At 39.5% G+C, this 26,862-nt stretch overlaps 1 protein-coding gene across 9 annotated transcripts in view; it reads right to left on the minus strand.

The window, feature by feature from the left end:
- The window catches only part of RBFOX1 (RNA binding fox-1 homolog 1), a 414,111-nt gene that overhangs the window by 90,415 nt on the left and 296,834 nt on the right, over positions 1 to 26,862 (minus strand). For 6 of the 9 annotated variants that reach the window (XM_065412636.1, XM_065412628.1, XM_065412633.1 and 3 more), the window contains one exon: positions 10,306 to 10,386. The exons of the other annotated variants lie outside the window; for them this stretch is intronic. In XM_065412636.1, coding sequence (XP_065268708.1) covers positions 10,306 to 10,386 — 81 coding nt within the window. The remainder of the gene's footprint in view (positions 1 to 10,305; positions 10,387 to 26,862) is intronic. 9 annotated transcript variants of the gene reach the window in all.

Below are 26,862 nucleotides of genomic sequence, written 5' to 3' on the forward strand. Positions count from 1 at the left end.
CACCTTATTTGATTAGTCTGGTTAGAGTTGGTATTGCAACACCCATTTTTTCATGTTCTCTGTGATATATATATATATATATCTTCCTACTGTATTTTCCACTGCATGCATCTGATGAAGTGGGCTTTAGCCCACGAAAGCTTATGCCCTAATAAATGTGTTAGTCTCTAAGGTGCCACAATTACTCCTTGTTCTTTTTGCTGATACAGACTAACACGGCTACCAATCTGAAACAAGAGAATCTAAGGATCTTTTTGCCATTACAAAGAATTATGATTGTAGAAATCAAAGTAAAGCACTCTGCAAAATGTTCTTCACAATGGTATGAGCTGAGCTGATTGATTTCTCAAACAAAAATGTAAACATGCATTTACAGCCTCCGGAGACTCAACACACAGCACAATGGTGTAAACTCCCCTGTTATGGTAAACGAAGAGGCAATACAAAGCAGAAGATTTTATCATGATAGGCAGGGATCCAAATTGTATGTAGCATGGGCCTCATTTGTTCCAGTGTAAATCTGTAGCAGCTCTATCACAGTTACCACTATGTAAAGCTAGTATGAAAAGACAATCAGGTCCTGTAAGTGAAGAATTATATCTCTAACTAGGAATGTGAATAACCTATGAGAGCTGACAATCAAGTTTCAAGAAGATATGGTTACATTACTTGGCTTTAAATGTGCAAAGAAATTTAACTGTATTTAATATTCTAACCATGATTTTTATTGTAATTATTTATTCCTCTCACCTGTCGAGTCTTTTAATAAACATATGTTACATTTATATGCAATAAAACTTCTTACCATAAGAAGAAAAGGAACAGAAATCAAACCCATAAGAAAGATACTCTCCCCCCCCCCCCGCCTCAGTCTGCCATGCCTTCACCCCCTCCTCCTCCAAGTCCCTCCTCCAGGAGTGGCGCCAGGGTTTTTGGCGCCCTAGGTGGGGGTCCTTCCGCGCTCCCGGTCGTTGTCAGCAATTCTGTGGTGGGAGGGGGTCCTTCCATGCTCCCGGTCTTCGGGGCAATTCGGCGGCGGGTCCCAGAGCGAGCGAGCGAAGGACCCGCTGCAGAATTGCCGCCGAAGACCTGGAGCGCGGAAGGACCCCCTGACGCCGAATTGCCGCCAAGGGCGGCAAAATGCCGCCCCCCCAAATCCTGGTGCCCATGGCGACCGCCTAGGTCGCCTAAATGGAAGCACCGGCCCTGCCCTCCTCAAAACTGACTTCTTCCACAACGCCTTTCCTCCTTAGTCCTCTCCTCAGGCGACTGTTATCACTTGACAACTGAAAATCTTTACTCCTTTAAGATAGAAAAAAAATCCAAACAAAAATGGTGGAACCACTAAGAAGGTGCGCTGAACTTCACCTGGTCAAACCAGTTGATTTCATCATTTCCCATCCTGCCTCATCTCAATGCCTCTGGTGTCTATTTCTGTTGCCTATCTAAACCATAAGATCTTTGGGGCAGAGACCTTTTCTTCATACTTCTTTGTAAAGTGCCAAGCACACTGTTCGTATAGTGCCAACAAGTATTAATGCAAACACCATTTGCCCTCCCCAAGGGCTGGAACCATGTCCTGGAGTACAACTGTCCCTCTTGGGGGAGGTGGGTGCAATTTTCATTCCATTTAATAAGTTTTATGTTGGTTTTATAAATAATATATTTGGAAATCCGCGGTGTTACTTCTGATTCACCGTAGTGTAACTTAGCTCAAGATCTGCCCCTGGGTCTGAAGCATTGGCCAAACCATGTTCAAAACCACTTTTATATCAAAGACACCCTAATTCCAACATCTCTGTCTGCAAATGTTAAAGTGTGGCAGGGGAATGTAATGTAAAATGTAGGAAAATATATAAACATTTGGGAAACTTGAAATTGATGAAAGTGTTTGATTTACAGAATCAGACCATACAAGGGAATTATTCAAACATTTTCAATGTTCAAACATTTTTATTTTTATTTTCATATTCACTCAGTATGAAGCATTTTAGTGTATGACCCATGCAAAGAATTAAGTTCTTTTCACATTATTCCTGGTTACCACCAGATGATTTTTTCAAGCCATAAATAAATGCAATGAATTAATTCAAGAGACACATCAAAGATTCCTTAGTTACTAAATGTGCAGTAATGAGGTTTTGGCACTGTGGAAGTGATGTTTGTGATCTGCCTACTAAAATGTATTGACAATTCCCTATGGGCAGGATTTTTGTAACATTTCATTTAGCAAGGGAGAATGAATCTCAATCCTATAGTGTTTAACTTGGCAGGTCTGCAGAAGTTATGTGCAAAGGGTCTTTTTGTTGTTTGAATGAGCAATACAAGGCAAACAAAAACACAAAGTTGAAAATACAATGCTGTACTACTATACCTATTAAATTAGATTAAGTGATTTGCTATAATCTATTACTTTATCAGAACACGAAGCAGTTTTAATTTAGCTTTTAGGCAGTAAAAGTAGACCCATAATTATGTAATGCTCCACTTTAAATCCTTTTTGATCTACACACCAGTCCACAACTACTTACTGAATAGTCTCTTCCCAACTGAAAACCATGTCAGATAGAGTGGGACAAATTCAGTCATGGTGTCATTTCAATGAAGTCAATTTGGGCTGAATTTGGCCAATTATGTCTTAAAAACAAACAGTACAAATACACAGATCATCTGCTTCAAAAGCACAAAAGCCAAACAATCTTGAAGTCTCAGAGGAATGCAACCATCATCACAATGTACACTATTATGTAATTACATGTGAATGGCAAAGAAAACATGAAAACTGAATTAAGGCCAAATTTCTGCATGGAATGCCTCCATACATTCCATACATACATACTCCATACATTCCATACATACATACATGAAATACATTTAAAATTACCTTTTTTAAAATTTCTTCAGACTTTCCCAACCGTGTGAAATCTTCTTGGTATTTCCTGAGTCATGGAAGATATGCCAGAAGTAGACATTATAAATACCAGTGGTCCTACTGCAACCCATGGTAACAGAGATGCCACAGAATGCATCATTCTGGGGTATCTTCAGAGATGCAGGAAATATCAAGAGGATTTCACAAAATCAATATTCTTTTAAAGTTAGTTAAATTTTATTTCTGTGCCGAGTGAACGACACACACTGGCGATTTCGGTTATAGCTGGGTTTCATTTAATGTTCAGTTTTACTTTACAGTTAAAGTGGCCTAATCTCCCATTCATGCACATGGGATTTATGCATGTAGCTCCCCTTAGTACTAATAGGAATTCCCCACATTTGTTCCATGTGCATCAACAGGGATCTTGCAGTTTCCAGTTTTAATGATCCTCCACTTACTATTCACAATAAAGCCTCTGTGAAGAAACAAATAAGATAGATAGATAGATACATTTTGATTACATTATGTATATCTATCTATCTATAAAACATAAAAAAGACATGGTACATCACTTTAATAGAGTAATGCACAAACAAAACAAAATCATCAGTACTGAAGCTTTTTATAACCTGATTTATTTTTTAGACTTTAATTTAGGATTTTCTCCCTCTACTGAAATCTGATGAATAACTTAGAATAAAAGATAGTCTCTAATGCACCAGGACAGATTTTAAAGTAGTGGAAGGCATTTTCACGATCCACTTAAGAAAACTTAAGCATTAAAAATATCTCCTATCAACAATATCATAGGACCAAAGGTTTCCGGGGAATTTCTTGAAACAACTGCCTTCCCACCTTTCAAAAACATCTCATCTTTGCCTTGTTGTTTTCTGGTTTCTTGTAAGCTAAAATCCCAGGGCAACATAGTTTATTGTTTTAATATCTGTCTGACACAAAACAAAAGTATCCTCTGGTGACTGCTTATCTGTCATATGTATTTCTGTGAAAGAAGGATCAAGACAAATAAGATGTTTTGGGGCATATCATGGGATTGTAGGTTTGGCATTGATTGAATTTTGCTTTTTTTAAAAAAAGCTAACAAGGTACAAATTTGAAAAACACCATCTATATTTATATTAAGGACAGGGATTTTAAGAGTATTGGGCACTAAATGTTTTAATATTAAATGTTAAACACTGTTTATTTTATTCCGAACAAAGAATGAACAATGAAGTAGTCCACAAATGGGGCAAATAAAGTGAGGAAAAAAAGAATGTTCATAATTAAAACAGCTAAAATAGAAGAATCCCATTTTAGTGACACAATGGGCTGTAAACTTTCTTTCTATTAATTGAACTCAATGTAATGACATTTTCTATATTGGAATGAATAACTAGTGATCTGGAAATTCATTTAGACCATTAGTTTAATTACAGAAACTGATGGAAGTTTTATCAGACAATTACGTAAAGAACAAGAACAATGTGGGTCTGATTTATAAGCATTTGTACCACCTAAATCATTTTTGCTGAATTCCACTACACTACTCCACACAAAACTGCAATCAATATATCAATTAAAAAGTATGCTGCCAACTTCAAATGCCCTTGAGTATGATAAAATAGAATACATGAATAGATTATTTTTGCATTCTGATAACATTTTGCTTCTTTTAAGTCTGTCACTTCGTTAAAGATTTTTTTAATCAAAAATGAAAATTGGCATGTGCGTTTTGGAGCCCTTAAGCTTGCTTATGGATGATGAAAAAATTCCAATATTCAGTATATGTTATATAACAGAAATAGTGTCCCCAGTTCCGCTCTCATTGAAGTCAATGGCAAAACTCTCTCATGGGAGTGCAAAACAAGTGGAAGGGAGCTCCTGGTATTCCTAGATACACACTCTAGGTAAGAGCTTATAGCATTTACCATTTATATGATCAGGGCCACTGAGAGCAGGTTCGGGCCCCAGTGAAAAAAAATTTTCGGGCCCCCCCAGCAAGGGCGGACCGGCTAAACAGGGCCGTCGGGGCGGGGGGGAAAGCCGGGCCCCGGGCCCCCTTCCGGACCGCCGGGCCCCAGTAATTTGTACCGGCTTCCCCTCCCCCCCCCGCCCTCTCGTCGGCCCTGCATATGATAAATATGGAGGATGTCTGGTATTCAGTGGTTACAGATCCAGGTATGTGGTATATACAATCTCTTCAGTCCTAACTCTCCTCTGGTGCATGTACAGAGCTCCTGCTGAGAATACAAGAACTGCACGTGCACATCAAAGGGCACAATTTGGCCAGGTATTCCTATGTATGCACATGAAACTAATGCAAAGCTTAATGGTTTATAGCTTTTGGGTTGGATTTTCAAAAGCGCTCAGCTTTGGTCCAACTTTGCTTCCATTGAAGTCAATGGCTTATGTCCGAGTGTCTTCCATGGGAGTAGAGTTTGGCCAACTCTAAGCTTTTTCAAAAATCCCACCCCCTGTTATCGGATGGGATCTTTGCTACAGCAACCGAGCTAACAGGCCAATTTTAGTAGATGCAGGGGTTATGTCAGTTGGCTGCTCCCTAGAGTACAAATGTTTTCTGTTGGTAGCTGCTGCTCCTTTCTGTAGACTGACTGTTTTCCCACCCTCTTCCCTGTGTTTTGGCTTCAATGTGCAACTTATTTTATTCCATTCACTACACAGTGAAACCTGTACTAAAGACTGAGCACTTGCAATATGCAATTCCTTGTCTTGAACAAACATTTTAACACTTCCATATCTGGTGTACTGACTACCTCATTTCTATGATCTGTCTGCAAAGAACGCAAAAAATATCTGTGAAAGTCATCAATAATACCAGAGATTTCTTTCATTCACTTGTGGAAAGGTCATAGATATGGTGGAAAGTTCACCAACTCCAATTAAGGGGATGCTGGACTTGCTCCAGAAACAATGGTGCTTCGGAACTTCATTCCCTGTGATAGATAGGTAGTTGCACAGGATGATATACCAGTCATATCTGCATGCAGTTAAAGGAGCTTCTGGAATTTGTACTATGGATTGGGATTGTCATTGTCCCTTTTGTTTGGCCACAGCTGTTGAGTTCTTAATGCTGATGTTGTAGATCATGATGATTATGCTTTAACTCAATGAAACTACATGCATTTTAACAAAGTAAATATGGTGGCAATTTATTTTATTTCCTTTTTTTTTAAACTTATTACTTTTATGTTTAAAATATCAAGTATATAGGATAAAATTGGAGCCTTCACTTTTAGTGTGTGTGTCTGTGCATATGCGTATATAAGCGTACTTAGCTAGATCTTATCCTGCATTAGGGCAATTTTGAGCTTTTTAGAATCATCCTCCACTAACTTGGGGGTTACACAAGGGCAAAAAATATCCAATATATTTTTTCATATTTTAAACATAATATAAACCTGTTTAAGGCTAATTGGGCAGCTTCCACATGAGAAACAGTAGGGAAGAGAGGCATGAATACAAAGTGAATTCATTTATAATTCAAATGAATATTTGTGTTTTTTTTATAGTCTTTGCCCAGTTCTAATAGTAGAGTCTATGAGGAACAAATAACATAGCTGTCAATTATAGGCTACCTTAGGCACTTTTTTCTACAGTGTTATCAAAAGATCAGATACTCTCCTAGGGCCCAAACTTGAGGCAGTTCCGCTTGTTGAGCAGCTCTAGTATTTGGTGATTAAAGAGAGACTCCGGGTTCTGCATCTCATTTTCCATTATGTAGAAGCTTTTTAAGGAGATGAAAGTCTCCTCTGGAAACACTAATTTTCTGAAGTGGGGAGGAGTGAGAGGAAGAGGGGCTCAAATTTAGTCACAAAGAGCCAAATTCTCTGCTGCACTAAGTTCCTGTCAGTGCTGCCGCGAGGCTCTGCACCACAGAGAAGTTCAGTATGGTTCCCTGACTCTCTGCTTGGTCTCAATCTAGGTTGCAGCAATCTTTTGACTGCTCTAATCATGGCAAGAGATCCTCCACGGCTGCACTCAGGCTACTTCTTCTCCTGCCCCTTACTCACATACTGCGCTGGGTTGGTATTGGAGGGTAGTGTAGAAGCCAACTATGACAACTGTACTCCTGATAGGGATTCTCCTATGCTGGGGGAATCCCCAGCAGAGGAGATAGGGCCAGATTCCTTTTTGTTTGCATACGTGATCAAATTAGGATATGGATGCTATGTTATTTCCATTACAAATGATTCACTTAATGATTATATGCCCTAAAAAGATCTAGCTTTAGGCCCATCCTGTATTCAAACCTATAGGAGTAAAGGAGATATAAGGCACCCCTTTTATTCCCTTCTGCAGTTGTGCTATACATCACTTCCTGTGCGCAGGAGAAGCAGGTTCTGCAGACTGATTTGCAGTACGTTGCACAAGTGGGTAGGAATGGTTGGGGGAGGCAGAGCCTTGATTCTTTCCCCCTTTATACCCATCAGTGTAGTTACACCATTGGAAGGGTACACACGCTTCCTGGGAGCATCGGGCACACTAGGAGGGAGAATGTGACTCAAAAGTCTCACTCTTCCTCGTGGGACTGCTCAAGAGACAGCCTAAGACGTATTGCCTCTTGCTACAAGCTAGCTCACAAAGTGACCAAATGGAGAATAAATTTAACCAAATTCAGAGAAAGGCATTTTACCACCATTTTTCTTTTCATTCTTTTGTGATAGCTAAATGCAAAGGTCAATAAGTAAGTTTAAATTTAAAAAGGAAAATGTAAAGACAACAGCATTTTTAGAGATGGAAGCTGAGATTTTCCAAAGTGCCCAAAGGATATGGATTCCCAACTTCCACTAAAATTAACCATGTCCAATTCTCCCTGGCATCTTTGAAAATCTCAGATGACTGTCCTCCTTCAGTGTTTAATGTGATAACAAATTTGCAACTTCCACTATTTTAAGGGGGATAAAATCATTGTAATTTATCCTGAAATATTACCCATTTATAAGAATGGTAACAAATAGCAGCACAGGGTGATCAAATCACAAGTCTTAAAGATTATTGAAAGATGAGGATTGTAATGCTGCTGTCTACATGGAATGACAGTAATATAATTGTTAGCCTTTTTAAGGTTAACACTGATGTGTCTATTCTCTTTTCAGGAAAGTATTTTATAGAATTGGACCAGATTAGAAGGATAGGAGTTGCTGACCAAAATAAATACACATTCAAGTAATGTATTGGAGATTAAATTTACACCTTACGTATTTTATTTTTTAAATATAGGACCCAATACAAATGAAGGTGTGTTATTTCTCCTTATTAGAAAAGCTTACTAGAAATATGCAACAAGTTTCAAGTACTGCAACAACAATAGTAATTAAAATAATTTAATTTTAACAGCTCTGCAATTATAATCCTGTAAGGAAAACTATGTTCTGTCAATACTACTAACAGGGAAGCAAATATGGTGACATGCAGGCATGGAGATTCAGCAAAATAATAGTGATTTGTACTGAAATGATTAGTTGCAATCTCTGTTCTGAACGTTTATGTTGAAGACTGGCCAGTGGGAGGCAAGTGGGAAAGGTATCTGGTATCTTGCTTATCTAACCTAATTGAAAACAAGGGGGAGTTTGTTAGTATACCATCTTTCCAAGACACATCACTCCTGAATGAGTTACTTTGGAGATATTTATTTTGAGAGCTAAAAACGGAGCTTAGTTTGGCCATGCAATGACTAACTTAGGATTTAGTAACACTGCAAATATTTGAAAGATGTAAATACCAAACACAGAGAGGATTTATTTAGGGTGGAATATGGGCATAAGTTGGAGTCTTGGGGCTAAAATTAAGAAAGGGAATATTAGGAGTGAATCGCAGGAAAACTTCTAACAGTGAGATGAATTAGGTACTGGATAGTTCTCTGATGAATGTGGCCCAATTACTCAGGACATTTAAAACAAAATGGGATAAAACACTAGCAATGTATTGAAGGGAATAATCTTCAAATAGCAGGGAAACAGAATAGTTGACATCGTAGGTCTTTCTCATCTCTAACATAACACAAGGCATAACACCGTTGGAAAAAAATCTGCTTGGGAAAAATAGCATTAGATATTTTCCAGTATAAATGTAGTGTGGTTAGATGATCTCTGGACTATTTGTCCCTATTTTGCAATACTTCATATACATTAAATTACTTTATCATTCATTGGTAAGGACTTGCTTAGGGGTTATTGTACACATTTCTGTAGTAGTAGTAGCAGCAGCAGCAATAGTGATAGTGTTGTTCACTGCCAGTGACAAAACAGCAGCACAATTGTGATGATGCAGCAACATAACACCCCCCCCACACACACACACACCCCTTTTTCCTAGAGAAAACTCTGATATTCTGCCATTCAGCATTGGAAATAAGTATATAATTTAAAGAAGCAATGCTAAATATTTAATTTGATTTATTATAGTAAAGATGCCTCATTGCAGCATTGGTGTCCAGAATAGTCACTCCTCCACTTGCATTTTTGCAATGAACACCATCTGACAAAAATGACCCCAAACAGCTAAGGGTAAGCATCTTCTATAGGGAGACATCACTGGTGAGGAATATATAGAAGATGCTACTGCTCATCATGTTGTAACAAGTCAGATAAAGAGGAATCTGGTCTACCAGAACAAGCAGGAGTTCCTGTTGACTTTGTAATCATACACTTGATATTTTAAGGATCATTTCACTAAATGGTAGGGGTTGTTTTATTTTCTTTGAACATTTTGGTAGTAGCACCAATGTAAACAATCAATATTACTACTACTGCTCTCATTAGGTCCTTTTTTCACCCAGATCATATTCAGAACTGATATCATCATCTTCATCATCACGAGACACAGTATTGTCAGAATTGTTTCCACTTCTGCTATAGGATTTTAGAGGATTTGGAGACATTTCCATTACAGATGCATGTGCAGAAAAATGGAGGACAGCACAATACATAACTATTTTTATTGGGCCAGTTGTTTGTATATTCAGTATCCATTTGCACACAGCCTCTCTTTTATAGTCGGTGGCTTACATACTTTTCACCCCACCCCAGACAATTTGAAGGAAGATGCCATTTCTAAGGCCCATCCTGACACAAACAAGTGGTGGCAGGGTATGAGATTCTTGATTTCTTGCTTATTTCAGATTCAAAAAAGAAAATATTTGACTTTGTCAAAAATTAGTGTGTCCAACAGTAATGGACTCCAAATATTAGTGTCACTACAGAGGTTTTGACCACTATAGTAGAATAGTATAATATTTTCTATTTACAATAATGATGATGTAAATAATGAATCAGTTGCTGAATTACCTGTAGAATTACTTAAACATGTTTATAAATATCACATTTACCTTAACAACAACTACTGGGGGCTTAATTCACATTTATCGGCTTTTGCCACAAAACAAAAATAGAGCCGTAACACTGGCTTACTTGTGGATGTGTATACTAGTGAACTGGGGGCACTGTACACGGGAGATCCCTCCTGGTTTGCCTGGCACAGCAGCACCCTGCCTACGAGAGAGAGAGAGAGAGAGAGAGAGAGAGAGAGAGAGGTATCTGGTTTTGGAACACTCAAACTAAACCTGTATTTTTATCCCAAAACGAAAATAAAGCCATAACACTGTGGAAGTACAGTGAAGCAGGGGCACTTTTTGCCCTTTGACTTCAAAACAGAAAGAGCCCCAATGAACACTTACAATCTTATATTAGAAAATCAAAACACAGATTTCCCCTCCCCCAAAATAGAAATATCCATTTTTATATGGGGAGGCTGGTGCAGGCTGTGTGCATTCCGTGCATGATGGCCCCTCAAGCAGTTATGCTGCTGTGCTTTATTGCAGCTGCTCTCTCTCAGTCTCTTTCCCCTGTATTTCTAAAGCAGAGGCTGCCTAATTAGCCCCGCTTTTAACTTAGGCAATGCAACCACCCACACCACCTTTCCTGAAAAGAGAGGCTGCTTGAACAAACACAGCAGATAAATCAAGCTGAAAATCTCATAAGTACTGATTATGGAACAGATTTGATCTCGGTCACACCAGTGTAAATTCAAAGTAGTTCCATTGACTCCACAGGTTTACTCGGATTGACACTGGTATGACTGAGAACAAAATATAACTACTACTTATTAAGTTTCCTGCACTTTTGGTATTGCCTGGGTCAGAAATATATGAGAATAACTTCTTGCAGTGGTATATCAAGTATATTGGCTGAATCCAAGAAGTGCAGAGGTACACAAAGGGCAGAAATTCTAAAAGGTTAATGAAAAAAAGTTAACCAAAGATTTTGCTTTGGGCAAAGATTCAGCTAGGTTTTTATTTTATTCTTTGATTTGGGGGAAATTGAGTCAATGCTCTGCCTAGTTCTACATTCCTACCTCTAGATCTGCCTGGGCAATCTTATATGAGGGACTGAATATTGACTAGACATGAAGAAAACTATCCTTTCACCTCTTGAAAGGACCAAGCCATGTCGGGAATAAGGCCCAGTATAGGGGTAGTACGAGGACATATGGCCTGTGCTACATCAATTTTGTAGTTATTGTAGATACTTCAGGCTTTTAGTATTGTGAATTTTGTGCCTTCATAATAACTGAATTCACTTTAAAAACTAAAATACATTGGGCCAATTTCTGCATTGATTTATAACCCATGCAACCCCACTGAGCTCAACAGGACAGATTTTGGACAAGAGTGTGAGTGACAAGTTGGGGAACCTGTCTTTAAACTTAGCAATTCTGGTTGATGTCATGAAATTGTTTTGATGGAGTAATTTTATCATGGAATGTCTTTATATGAACTGGAATTCACTGGCTGACAGGGTCTTCCAGACCAGGGTCAATGAAGAGTCATTAACCTTAATGATTGTGCTCTGACTGAACAATGGGTATACTAAGGAATTCACCTGAGTAAGGAAACAGTTTTCTCTGCAGAGAGCTGGTGAAACAGAGTGGAAAATCACCACCAGCAGAACAAAGAAACCAGATATTGGCAGAGCAAGACTGGAAGTTTGGGCAGAAGAGGAAGACATGGGCATGCTTTCATGGCAGGAGGGTCTGGTTTAACTGAGGAACCAGCAAAATTCAGAGAAAGCTAGCTGACCTAGAAAGTCTCCATGATTCTGAAGAGATGGCTCCTGGGCACACCAGAGGACTCTGCCTAAGCACAAAGAACTCTCCAGAGGAAACTGAGACAAGGAAAATGGATACAGGTGGGTTTATTATTTTGTCTAGTGCAGTGTGTCTCTTGTGCTGCTAAGTAATAATAATAATAATAATAATAATAATAATTAATGGAGATATCCCATCTCCTAGAACTGGAAGGGACCCCGAAAGGTCATCGAGTCCAGCCCCCTGCCTTCACTAGCTGGACCAAGTACTGATTTTTGCCCCAGATCCCTAAGTGGCCCCCTCAAGGATTGAACTCACAACCCTGGGTTTAGCAGGCCAATGCTCAAACCACTGAGCTATGTGTTAAGAATCCTGTGCAAAGCCTGAATGTCTGTTTGCTTTCACTATTATGCGCCCCTCAAGTGTTGAACTGTAAATCCAGAGCACACACATGGCTGGAGTTCTAGAAGAGAGTTCTTACACCATGGGGGGGGGGAGGGTGTAGGCTATGGAGGGGTCTGAGGGGGTCTGCACTAGTCCCAGGAGCTACGCAGTTTGACCGCAGGGTCCCAGCTCCCAGGGAGGGATACTAGACAGGAGAATAGGTGCACCCTCGGGGTGTGGAAAGACCCCAAGCCAGGGGCAGTGCCTGGACTCTGTTCAGACTCAGGAGGCTTAAAGCACATGGGGCCCCATGAAGTAGTCTCTAATCACAACTGCCTGGGGAATGTCCAGATCGAGGAGGAACTCTGCCACGGCTGTGTGTGTCAGATGGTGTCCTGTGTAGACAGACTTTTCAAAGTAAATCTAAATATTATGGATTAATTCCCACCAAAAGAAAATGCTAGATAGGTTTCCTATGTAGAATTTGGATACCCCCCTGAACAATTAAGAAGTATTCCAAACCTAAAGTCATGACCAGACCAAATTCTTTTTTAAAATTTATTTTTTTAACTATTAACCACCTCTAATTATTGGTTCCAGCTATGATAGGAAGCAGAAATACTTGGAATACTGTGAGAAAAAAACAATCCCTGTGATATAATCAATTTAGCAAAAACCAGGAAGTACTGGAAATCTCATGAGAGAACCTATTATCATTGTAAGTTTCCCAGCTCATGGGACTCAGTTAAGTAACACAACTTTTGTATATTTGTCTGAATTGAACATCCTTGCATTTTGTGATTCACCAATCACAAGTCTTAAAGGGATGTGATAAGGTCAAATTTGGCCCAAAACTTAGATTTTGTAAAAACAAGCTTATAAAAACAAAGACCAACTAAAATATAAAATCTAAAATTAATTTAAAATAAAAATAAAAATAAAAACAAGTGTAAACTGTGTTTAAACAAATAAATATTCCCATAGAGGGCCACAATTAAGCAAGGTATCCCTATTTAGGGTAGCACTTAAGTCAATGGGATTTATACATGTACTTAAGTGCTCTCTTGAATATGAATGTGTCGAACTGGTGTTTGCAATCTGGCTATTGCAATATTGTGCTACTGCAAGAACCTGAAAACAAAATTGACTAGAAACGATAAAGAAAAATGAAACGGATTAGTCTTTTCATCTTGTCCAAGGTGAGCAAAATGCAAAAAATAAATGAACAACATACACACAGGAAATCGGATTAGATATTAAAATTATTTCAGCCTTAATAACCTTAGCTAGTATTAGAAATACAAGACAGAAGATTTACTTTTTTAAATTAAAATATTTATAAACATGAAAGCATCCCTTTCATTTTCTTGCTTACAAAATTTTGATATTTGGATCCCATTCTATATAATCTATTAGCTCTCCCATCTATAATGTCTAAATTACCTTGATTCTGTTTTTTTCAGAGAATATCAAAGGTCCAGTCAACACCTTACCTCTTCTAAGTTGTCCATGATTAAAGAATTTTTTATCGCTGTTAGCTGCACTCATATAGATGAAGACTCTCTTGTTTTCACTTTGTACAACTATATGGATTTAGTTACATTGCTACATTTCTCTCAAAAAAAGAAGGTGCCTGCTTCATTTATGTTACTAAATTGCACTTATCTAATTTTATTTTTAAAGTTTAGCATTTCAACTAACATATAAATTTAAGCTAAGTATCCAAGTTATTATTACTAGATTTCTTTTGACAGATATTACCGTTTTATTAGGATTAACTCAAATGAGGGCTCAAGATTCTTGAAGTGTCTCATTTTGGCATTAAAAGTACTTAAATTGCAGAAAACATATATAAGAGAAGATTTAATTATTTTACAGTAAATTCCTCGGGGAAAACTTCAGTGTACTGGAGGCAATTTACAAAATCCCAATGGAATAAATACCACATTTCTTCTAGAACACTAAATCCTAGTAGAACCTAATAAAGGCACCTTGATTTTCTATTTCTTTTTATAAGAAAGCAGATTCTAAAAATTGCTCTCAAGAGATCTTTTCTATGTAAAACTGTTCTTTGAAAAATCCACCTCTACCTCGATATAACGCTGTCCTCAGGAGCCAAAAAATCTTACTGCGTTATAGGTGAAACTGCGTTATATCGAACTTGCTTTGATCTACCGGACTGCGCAGCCTCGTCGTCGCCCCCCACGCCCCCCCCGGAGCGCTGCTTTATCGCGTTATATCCGAATTCGTGTTATATCAGGTCACATTATATCGAGGTAGAGGTGTACTGTGCAAGTATTGGACATAAAACAAAAATAGTACATTCACACAAAGGTTTATTTTAATGCTGCACTTTCCTCCACTTTCAGTGAATTTGATGCCAGTTTTTCATATAGAGCAACCAGAAGTCTGCATTTTTTGTGTGTCTTTCATCTGGGCAACCACCACATTTGCACATAGAAAGCAAATGACTATTGGACTAGGGGAGCACACAACATCATTAGGAGATACCCTCTGTTGAGTCCAACCGCTGAGGTCCATGGGCAGAGGGCCCTTCCACTACATTGACCTACCTAAGGATCGAGCTGGTCACAAGGGCATGCATATCGCGGATCCCTCAGGATAAGCTTCGGGAGCTATTGGGATTGCTCAGGAGAACTGTAGGAGCCAAGAAACTCACGCTACGAGACCTGCAGTATACTATGGGACACCTGAAGTTTGCCTGCAGGTTTGTTGCCCTGAGGCAGGCATTCTGTGCCCAGCTTGCAGTGGCAACAGCAAGAATAGCCAGGCCACACCATTATATACCAGTTACTAGAGAGATGAAGGAAGACTTAAGGTGTGGGAACAGTTTTTTAGTCAATTTAATGGGGTGTTGTGATGGAGGGAGGAATGGTTATTAGAAGTGGGTTTGAAAATCCATTTGGATGTTTCAAGAGGCTTTGAGCGGTTTTACCAAGGCAGGTGATGAAATGGCCCGCTATCTGGACACAAAATGGGGTAGTACATGACATGACTTTCCTGGAATTTTTTCCCATTTTAGTTGCAGTGCTTATTTAGGAACCTGAGTTGGCTTAGTGGTGCTTCTGGTGCAACAACCTGGCGGTGGTACATGTTATCAATTGCCAAACTTCCATATCACACAGGGTCATGAAGGTAGTGAGGGCATTTGTGCTACAAAGTTTAAGCTTTAACATCTGTTTTTCTTCAAAGCACTTGCCTGGGGTGGATAATGGCATAGCAGATGCCTTGTCTCATTTTCAGTTTGACAGATTTCGGGGGCTTGTACCATGAACTAGCGACGAACCTGAGCGGATGCTGCTGGTGCTACAGAGCCTAGGTTTAGGATGTTGTCAGTGGCACAGAGATCTTTGGCTCCGAGCACATGGCTGAGCTATGAAGGAAGTTTTAATGAGTTCTTCCAATTTCAGGATATGTAATGCTAGTCACCAATATGGCCCATCTCAGAAGGGCGGGTGCTGCAGTACATGGTCATTGGCAACCCAGGTGCTGGTGTCCTCAACGATCCTGGCATAGTGCAAGGTGCAACCAAGTACTTTTGCGGGGATGGGGTTCACCTGTCAGACTTGGAGGCTGACATGTTTTTGGCCACTATAAAAAAGGCCACTGGGAGATGTCTAGGAACTCGACTGGGTGGGAGAGGTAGCCAAGCTAATTGCTGGCACCTCCTTGTGGCAGATATCCAGTGCAGGTACTCCATAGGAAAGGCATCCAGTGACCAGAAACATAGCCTGGTAAATGACCTTAAAAGGAGGTGCTTGTTAAAGGAATAAAACAGAGAAAGAGGGGGTGTGGAAGTCCTATGATTGGTTTGGCAGGGAACCAACCCCCCTTCCTTAGAGCCCAACATTAACTCTCCTACAAGGGGGTGTGGATGGTAACATCCAAGCCATGGGTTGGCTGGGGGACATGGATGGAAAATGAAGGGGAGCTGGTGGAAACCCCCGGTAGTTATTTGAATGAACATGGAGTTGCCTGCACTGTACACTTTTATCTGCCAGGTATTTCTAGACATCTAATAATAAAGTTGCGGCCTGATTAAATCCATATACAGTGTCTCCTGTTCTTTTTTCAGTATAGCTGGACAACCTCCACTCAGTCCAACCACTTAGGTCCATGGGCAGGCAAACAGACCCAGGAATGGGACTCAATTAGGCTAAGAATTTTTAGGGGATATTTTATATGCTCTGAGATTCCCATCAGAGGGTTCACCAGAAGGTCCATAAGACAGATCAGCAGCCACAAGAAAACTTAGCTAACCAGGCTGCCAGTGTCGTGGTAGGGCAGGAAGTAGTGTGGTCTGATCAGTAATAGTTTAGCTAGTCTATTCCAACAGATGTGTCTGATGCACATATTTTGCCTAGCCACATCCCATGCTAATTCCGCACTACTTCTTGGACTCCAAGAGGATCATGTGGTATGATGAGATGCCAAAAACCATGCCAAGTTCATACCTGTCCTCCTGAATATTTTCACATGCAACCTATGATTAAGAAAGCATTTCCATTATAAGACCCTCTGTTCAGGTTGCTATAGTTCTTTTCTAAGAAAAATCCTACTCTTTGGGCTAAAATTTCTTGAGCTTCTGCACAGTACTAAGGGGTTTGTTTCGTTATTTTATAGTTGGAAAAATCAATTCTTGCTGTTTTTGAGATATGAATATTTTTCTAAATAGTGTTTTGAACAAGCAAAGCATTTTTCAGGGGATTGTTTTTAAATCGCTCAAATAACTCAAAAATGGCTTTTTATTAAAAGTTCAAACTTATCATAAACTTAACCCACAGAAGCCTGGTCAACATTAGGGAAACTTCCCACCAAACTGTAACTGGTTTTATAACAGTTCAGCTAAAACAATTTTATATCCAGCTGGAGTTCTGGGGTAGACCACGTTCCAGGCAGTGTAAACCATTTTTACTGAACCAGTTTCAACAGCACTTTCAACACTACATTTGCAAATGGTTTTATGATCAATTTAGCTGAACCTTTTTTTAAAACTGGTTAGAATTTGAGGAAATGTTCCCAGTGTAGTTCAGGCCAGAAATTCCTTTCACCTATTGGAAGATTTTTTTTTAATACAAATAATGATGCTGTGTTATCACTGTAGAAAACAACCCACAGACAGTAATGAATGTTTTCACCTTTAAGATTACCTTGAAGATGTATGCAGGTAGTCAAAAAGGAGAAAGCATCATATTATGTTTGGCCCACAAACTAAATTAAAACTGTCTTGCTTTCTATCTAACTTATCTCATTTGTTACTTCCTTAAATATCAGCACACATTTTGTAACTGTTATCTTGCCCCCTTGACCTCCCCTTTGAAAACTAACAGTTTTCAATTATGAATATCTCTAATAGATTCTACATACAAGGCCGTTAAAAAAAATGTACTTGTACTTCTCCATACTTGCTGTAGGAAAAACAAAATTTGGAATACAGCAGTAGATACTGATGTTATCTATCTGCAGATTCTTATCAAATTACCCAAAGTGACTGTGTAAAACTGACAGATCCCAGTCGGCGGGCGGGATCAAACCTGGGAACCTCTGGAACTAAATGCTTGAGCCTCTACTGCATGAGCTAAAAGCCATTTGGCCCCTAGCTAAGGCTGTAGAGCAGACTCATTAATCTTGCTCTCTAAGTGGTCTCGGTGCCACTAGACGAGACAGAGCACCACACCCAGGTGGTGTGTGGGTTACAACTGCACCCAAAAGTTGAATTCCCTATGTGGGATGCAGCTACCCCCTATCATCACAAGGGGATGAAATTCACATATACCTGCAGCAAGAGAGGCAAATGAAAACCGTATTTATTATTCATTCAGTCTATTTAGTTACCTGGATATAGTGCATTATTGCTGTAGCGGCTAGATACACTGCTACCTCGATATAACGTGACCCGATATAACACGAATTCGGATATAATGCGGTAAAGCAGTGCTCCGGGGGGGCAGGGCTGCGCACTCCAGTGGATCAAAGCAAGTTCAATATAACGCGGTTTCACCTATAACGCGGTAAGATTTTTTGGCTCCCGAGGACAGCGTTATATCGAGGTAGAGGTGTACCTGTTTACAAAGTTAAGTACATAACTTCTATTAAATTATGCAGGCAAACCATCAGAAAGTGAACAAAAGCTGAACAGAATATCTGTGTCCTAAAACACTTCTATCACAACCTTTTTATTTTAATCAGTTGTGTCAATCTGAAAGTTCTAAAGTTTACATGAATTCCATGATCACCATTTCCCTTGTCTCCCACCACAACTCTGTTTCAATATGTCAAATTTCCTCCTGCTGTTTGTCCTTTCTCAATACAGTCTACTCATCATTTTTTCATCTCTGTATACATAGCAGGAATTATTATTCTTACACTCCCAGTTTTTCCCTTTTATTCTGGTAGTCATACCTGATGTAGGACACTGGAAAGTCAGGTTTGCTCCAGGATATACCAGTAAAATGCTGTGAAAAATCAAAGAGCCATAAAACAACCACAGGCAGATCTTCAGTTGGTATAAATTTTCATAGTTCCATTATCTCAGTGGAAATATGACAAAATATATCAGCTGAGGTTCTGCCCCTCAACTCTGTAAAGGATGAATCAGCTTCCCCGCTCACCAGCTTTTTAAAGTCCTAATCCTGCAAGGCGTTGGGCACCACAGTGATAGCCCTCAAATACCTCCACGAGTTTGGTTTAATTGTTGTTGTTTTTTCCACATCATCCACCCAGCATTTCTGGTTCTCTTGAGAAAAGCATCAGTCGATCATTAAGGATTAAGTAGCCTGGAGCTAAGCAACAATCAGTGTGAGCCCCGATGTATAGAAGAGGACCAAAAAACGATTGGAAAAAGCCTGGGCATATGTCACTGGAGATAGTGCACAGAGCATGGAAAATGACTGAAGAAAGTCATAAAGGCTCAGCTGCTGTCCTGGAAGCAGTCTGGGGAGTAGTGGAAACAGCACATCAGTAATTCTTTACTAACTCTAATCTATTATGGTTTCCTTTTAAAACAACCTTCAACTTAAACTTAAAAATACAGAACATTTAATCACTGAACTGTTATTATAGAAGGGCATCGTCACCTCCTGAGCACTCCCTTGTAGCTGAGCATGGCATTGCTATGGCCTGCCTCGGTTTCTCCCCTTTTATGAGGTAACTATGAGGTGACTTAAACAGCCTGGTCAAAGAGAAGCCAAAGATTCTACTTTGCAGCAGTATCTCTCTCTTTAATAAAGCTTTCTAAAAGGAGCACTTGTACGTGGGTTTAAAGGCTCTTACTTCAGAGCCCCGATAAAACTTAGAAGTCCTACAACAAAAAAGTCTTTAGGTTTCAGCAGCAGCTCCTTCTGCTATAAGGCCTAAGGCTTCTCTACTGCATCAAGAGCTCTGTAGTCTTTCCCTTGTTTATTCAGGGTGTCTCCCAGGCATCCCTACATGGAAAGCTTTTGTAGTCTCTTTCCTGCTTGTTCAGAGTCTCTTCAGGCCTCCCTGCCTATAGAGCTTTTACCTAGTTCAAACTCCCTAGGAGCTCCCTTCCTCTAGAACATCCTTTCTCCACAGGAACTTTTTTTCAAGTGAGCTCTCCTAAACTTATGATTAGGCCCAGGTGTGCCTTACTTAACTGCCTTCTAGCTAGTTAGGCTGTTAACTATTCACAGATGGACCTGGTTTGGCTTATTCCCTTCAGTGGAGCCTGTCAGTGTAAGCTGGGCCTTTGACTCCCTTAAAGGGGCAGCCCTGTGACAGTTATGCAGTAAAAAAAAAAAAAATTCAAACACAAGAAAATTATACCTTTTTTTGACTTGATGGATATACAACATTTTTTTTAAAATACACTCCCCTTTATTTAGGGCTACATGCTGACTTCTTTACAGAAAAATGAATACCTTAAACAAATGATGTGGGTAGATCTCTATCCACAGGGCATCAGAGCTACTAAAATTTGCTGTTTGATTTTTGTTTGTGACCTGGCTTTAGGAAGTATCTGTAGTTCTGCACTTGAGAAACACGAAGTTGCACCAATAGCTAGCCCCATGTCTGGTGCTAGATCCTCATTAGCGGTTTTTCCTCCATTCAGAGTGACTCATTCTGTCTTGAAAAAAGACTAGCTCCCTACTGATTTTCTTTTTTTAGGTGCACTATGCTGCTGCTCTTTCTGGCGGTGAACAGCATTGTGTTCATTCCTAACTGACACACCCCCAATGGATAATCTGAAATTATTATTCAGCATGGATTATTTCAAACATGCCACACTCCACAAATGTTTTCCAGAAACATCTAACAGAAAGGCTACTGTTGTGTAACAACATTATATGCTAGTTTGTGCAATCCTTACTGACTTGGGTGAACAATTACCAGTACTTAGACAAGAAGTCCCATTTGTAGTACTCACATTAAGTTCTCACTTAAACAAGGGTTGCAAAATCTAACCCTTGGTTATTAATATATGTATAATGTGGCATGCCCTGGGCTTTAATAGGGTTGAAAATATATTGCCTGTGCAACAACAGAGTACCTTTTACATGTTTTCTACATCAGATAATTAGGATCCTTCTCCAAACAGAATTAAATTTATTTTTTAGATTTATAACTCATGCCCCATCATGTCTCAGATGAAGACATTACATTGAAAAAAGTTTTTTTAGTTCTTTTCTAAAGAGAAAAAAGTGACATCACCCCAAAATTACCCATCTCCGCTGCACTATCTGCAAGCAAACACTTGAGTCCAGAGACTATCCTTGCCTTAAAGACAGAAAAACCTCAGACAGCCTTCTCTTGGTGAGAAAATTACAGAGTTGAGGACTCCACTGAGAACCTTATCCCAATCAGTTAAACATAGGAGCTTTTAGTCCAAGAATTACAGTGGAATGAGGGAAGAAAAGGGGGCCCATAGGTAGCCAAAGGCCAAGCCAAGTACTGTAGTGTTTTATAAATCAAAGTCAAGACCTAATATTGCTGCTGGAAGCTAATATGAAGCCAGTTCAGTTGATTATGAAACAGCCAATTTTATATATTCCTTGTGGCTTTTAAGAAGCCAAGTTCTGCACCAACTGTAGTTTCTAACTGATCCCTGGGCATAGCCCCATGTAGAGTACTTTTGTAATAATCCAATATAAAATAATTACTTGTGACCGCTAAGGTGCTTCCTGAGGTCTATCAACGCTGCTACGCTATTGAGACCATGACCTTTCCCCCCATCTCTTCTCTGTCAGTGATGTTGGTCTCCATCATGCTCTAGTTCATTATTGCTTCAATCACCTTTGCGCTTTCTCTCCTGCTGCTCTTTATGCTATACATGGGAGAAGTTCCTTGTAAAAATTAGTGAAGCCACTACACTATCCTCCTTAAAACTCACTTCCATTGTAATATCTACAAAACACTTGACAATGGATAGATAACAAGTGAGCTGACACTGATAATTGTTATACAATACATCACTTGTACCATGCCCATCACTCTTTCTTTGTTTCTTTCTTTTTAGTCGCATACTAAAACTGTACAATTTTTGTTGTGTGTACAGGGCCCAGCACAATGGGGCCCGGTCTCAGACACTAGGTGTTTCCATAATAGAAATAAAAATAATAGCAGCAATGGTGTACTGCACAATAATGGCCATGTGGCAAGCATGTCACTGATGTCATGCCATCACACCTGGTTTATGCCTATGAATTTAGGCTAGGCCATGACACTGTTAGCTTGTGGGAAAGTGGTGCTGGCATAAAAGGAAAGATGCAATATGTCTCTTACTTCATTGGCATGCACGCCACACAGCACAAAATACTGCAACCACATCTTACATGTAACGTAAGCCATTTCCATCATACATACACTCATGATGAAGAATTACAGGAAAACTGAAATTTCAAATAATAAATACCAAATTGATTTAATCAGCCCCAACCATTCTCTCAATTATAGCTAATAAGAAAACATTCCACCAATAAAAACTCAACTGTCACATAAACCAGAATATACCATGAGCTGACTGTCTACAGACTTGATATTTGTTTGTTATTGATGACTTCTTATATCTCATGAGGTCATCAATAACTCATGAGAGAAGTACATGATGCATCCTTTGTCAGTCTAGTGTAAATCCTCTCACATCCTATTCACATACTACCACCAAATGACTCCAAGTTTGAAAACAGGTTCTGAAACAGTGTGAGAAGGTGAAAGGGAATTGAGCTAGCAGCATTTCAACAACTGCAATTGTCCTACATAGAAACTTTACTACAGCTAAACTTGACAGTGTGTACATGTCTGTACCACACACACACACACACACACACACACACACACACACACACAGAGATTTTCAGAAGTGCTGAGAACTCATAATTCCTCAATTGAACTTAATGGGATTTTCAGGTGCTCAGCACCTTTGAAAATCAGGCCAATACTTCTCACCTCTTCATCTAGTTACAGTAGAATTATTTCTACTGTTTAGACTGAAAATGGTCTTCAGGCTCAAAAGTTGGCATTCAGAACTCCACTTCTAATTTAAACTGAGTCTTGGTTGTATTTGCTTTCTTTGGGTTTTAAAATTAAGTAAAATAACACATGGTTTATCTGTGCTATACCACCCGTTAACAGACAGTTAGAAACACAACTGCTTCATAAGAGGTACAGTTTGCTCTCCTCTACAATAGTCAGCCAGCTCTGTGGGCTGAAGTTCAGTGAGGGCTACAGCTGTGCCTTCTTCCTCACCCTTTGGGAGTGGTTAGTGATGCTAGGTGAGGGCAAAGACTGCCGGCTCACTAGAGTCTGCATGGAGGCATGAGGAGCTGAAGAACCTTTTGATTTCTGCTTTATGTAACCTGGCAGTGTCAGGGCACAATTTAGTCCTCAGTGACATGCCCAAATCACAAAGTGAGTCAGACACAGAACCAAAACTACAACTTCTCTCTCCCAGGGTACGTCTGCACAGAAGCTGGGAGGGGTAATTCCGAACACAGACAGACATACACGCACTAATCCTACTCATGCCAGTGCTGTGACCCTGGCAAACCAGGTGCCAGCTCATGCTGAAGCCCCAGGTCAATTCAATTGTTTATTAGTATAGATCAAAGTGATTGTTAAATGTATAAGAGTGTATTAGGTGTTTAAACCTCATGGAAACTAATGGAATGTTATTTGCATTGTTTTCACTTATCTGTATCCTGTTATAATGTAATAGCAAACATTTACACTGTAAAAAGCAACAGAGGGTCCTGTGGCACCTTTAAGACTAACAGAAGTATTGGAGCATAAGCTTTCGTGGGTGAATGCCCACTTCATCGGACGCAAGACTGGGCATTCACCCACGAAAGCTTATGCTCCAATACTTCTGTCAGTATTAAAGGTGCCACAGGACCCTCTGTTGCTTTTTACAGATTCAGACTAACACGGCTACCCCTCTGATAATTTACACTGTAAATACTCCTGTAATTTATTAACCCATCAGACAAGAAAGAAACCTTGTGAAATGCAAATGAAGAACTTTAAACAGAAAACTGCTAATTTCAAAGCAAGTGTGTGATGATCAGAGGTCAAAGACTCAAAATGCATTTCTCACTTTCCGTCATCAAAGGACCCCTGCCCCTCTCCCCAGGTAAGAGACACTGTCAGCTTGTTTTCTGTGAGAAGAACCTATAAGAATGGACTCAAGGAAAGATCCTTCATCTCTGGATTGTTTAGATTCTAACAGGGCAGAATAACTGAACGAGAAGACAGAGATTCCCCAGAGTTATTCTGGGTGGCCCTGAGAGACTTTTGGGAAACTAGCGGATTACTACATCTCTGCTACCATTTGGAATTATAAACTGAGTCTCACGGTACATATATTGTACCTGCTTTAACCTCTCAATAACTCTCATTTCCTTTTAGCTAGTTTGTCTGGATGGCAAGATAGACTGGAGTGTCTGAGGAGACTGTGACTCTTATGGTAAGACTGGAATAGTGATCCAGGAGTTCACATTTGTCACTGGCTTGGTGAAATCTAATTATAGAACACACTACCAGCTTGGGGAGTCTGCCCTGAGGTAGGCCCTCACAGTTGTGAGTCACTCCAGACAGCAGCGTGACAGGTGCCTAAAAATAGCAGCATGGCCACAGTGACACAGGCAGTGGCTCAGGCTAGCCGACTCCATACATACCCGGGGACTGGGCAGGATTGTACTTCAGTGGCTAGCCCATACTGCCGTGACCAGACTACTATTTTTGGGCGCTAACTTGAGCAGAGCTAGTGCATGTCTGTCTATCTTTGCTGGGAAGATCACCTCCCTGTTGTGTACCCAGAGTCCCCTTCCCTCACCAACAGACAATTCTGCTGCCTTCACAATCAAAAAATATTCTGAATAATTGTAACTACCCCTGACATGTGATGCATGATCCCTGCTTTTTTTTCTGTGCTTGTTCACTTGGGAAGTTACAGGCCCTGGAACTGCAGAGGCACATGAAAACACTATGTAATGGTGGAAAAAAAATATAGAAACATTTCTTAACTGAAAGATCCACTTTCAGTTAAGTGCAAGAATTCCTTTTTTTCCCCCCAAACAAGTTTCACAAAGAAAAAAATGTAGAGAAAAACAGAAACTTCTGTACCATTTTAAGCCTGTTTCAGAAGGCAGCCTTAACTCTGTAATAAGTAAACAGACAGCAGTATATTTTGTAAAAAATAATGAAATCTTGGTCATTTGAAACCTCAGTGTAGGAGGAGCTGGTATTAAATCTTTGCTGAGCAAATACAATGGAGAATCTGTAATCTGGTACCCTGAAATGGGGAGACAATGCTGGAGAGGAAATGGAAGGATAATGAGTTAGCCATGCATTCTGAATATAGTTCAACATCTTATTTAGTATGAATGACAACTTTGAGCTACTTTAGGATTAGGCTGGCAGATATAAGAAGGATCTGACACACAGCAGAGTTGTTTTCCACTCTAATAAACTATATTAATGATATTACATCATATTTTAAAGCAGTTGGTTTGCCTAAGTGTCCATCCTCTGCGACTGATCTTTTTTCTGGTTTTGTTTTTCCTCCTTTAATCAGAGCTATGCATTCATGTGCATAACTGTAATTAACTTCTGACATGGTAAATACCCCCCACTCAGCCCTGAATAAACAATTATTTTAATGATCACCTTGTCTTTTATTTTATTCTGAGAGATTCTTTTAAGGGTATCACTCTCCATATATTATTATTATTATTATTAGGATTACAGTCATGCCTGTAATTTGCTAGCCACCTTCCAATCATACAGGGCTCCGTCCTTAGGTTCAGTCTATATGATAGGGTGGTGAAAATGTATCTGTATGCCATCTTTGTGATCCCAGAGTTCTTAGAGTTTCCAGGTTTCATCCTGTTACTTTGCAAGTGCTCAGAAAATGAATGACTTTCACTGATTTTAGGAGCTGCAACCTCACTCCTACTCCTATATCAATTCTGAGGAACATTCCTAATTTAAAAATGTAGGTATACTTGGGCTGCAAGTAGCAGTAGCCTCAAAAAATGCACCGTTGGGAGTTATAAAAGCTACTTAACTGTGGGTGAATGTAAAAATATACCCACAATGCTGAAGTTAAAAACAAGACAAGAAAACTACAGACCTGGCGACTAACATGATAATGAAGAGGAGCTATGATCAACAGGAAGGAAGTAGAGTTCCCTCTTGATTAGGATGCTACAGAGTCTGACTCTGGATAGGTTTATTGTGTCTAGCTAATTAATAAATGTGGCAAGGAAAATTATATATAAAAAAACACATGAAAGCTAAAAGAATATGTTTTTGAAACATTTCTACAGCACAAAATGACATCACGTCCACTTGATATATTTTTATGACCCGCACAGTACAGAAAGATTCTGAAGAATTCAAATGTTAAATTAAAACAAAACCAAAAAAAAGTTAGTCTTCTTAGTGGCAAAGATAGCCTGCCAAACATAAAATTGAGGGTACGTAATGCAGTGTTTCTTCCTGTATCTGTGAACAGCCTGAAACAATGTCTCTGGGAGATGTAAACTCTGCAGCCACCATTAATCTGAAAGGGCCGTTAACTCTAAAGCCTAATGACAATGTTATCTTCATCAAATTAACACTTTCATTACTAACCATGTTTACACATGGATTGGGAAAAAGGGGGAGTGATGACCAAATGTGGGATGAGAATTGGGAGATGTTACATTAAAGGGGAGAAAGGCAGTGGGGAAAAAAGGAAGAGACACATAAGGACAGGCAAGATAGTTGAGAGACAGAGAAATGAGGAGGGGGGTAAGAAAAGGAAGAAAATGCTGATTCTAATGATGAGCATATTTCCCCATTAAGTGAGGCTAACAATGCAATAAGGTACTGAATAACAATAAATGATATTAACTACAAGCTGAGTTATTTATGTAAAAGCCCTATTTTCCACTTGATCCTTGTGTAAACCTCCCTCTAATGTCGTTGGCAATTCTCCTGTAAGTTTGAGAGAGCATGTGGTCTTAAATTCACACACC

Source organism: Emys orbicularis, chromosome 10, assembly GCF_028017835.1.
Source record: "Emys orbicularis isolate rEmyOrb1 chromosome 10, rEmyOrb1.hap1, whole genome shotgun sequence".
In the NCBI taxonomy this organism is placed as follows: Eukaryota; Metazoa; Chordata; order Testudines; family Emydidae; genus Emys; species Emys orbicularis.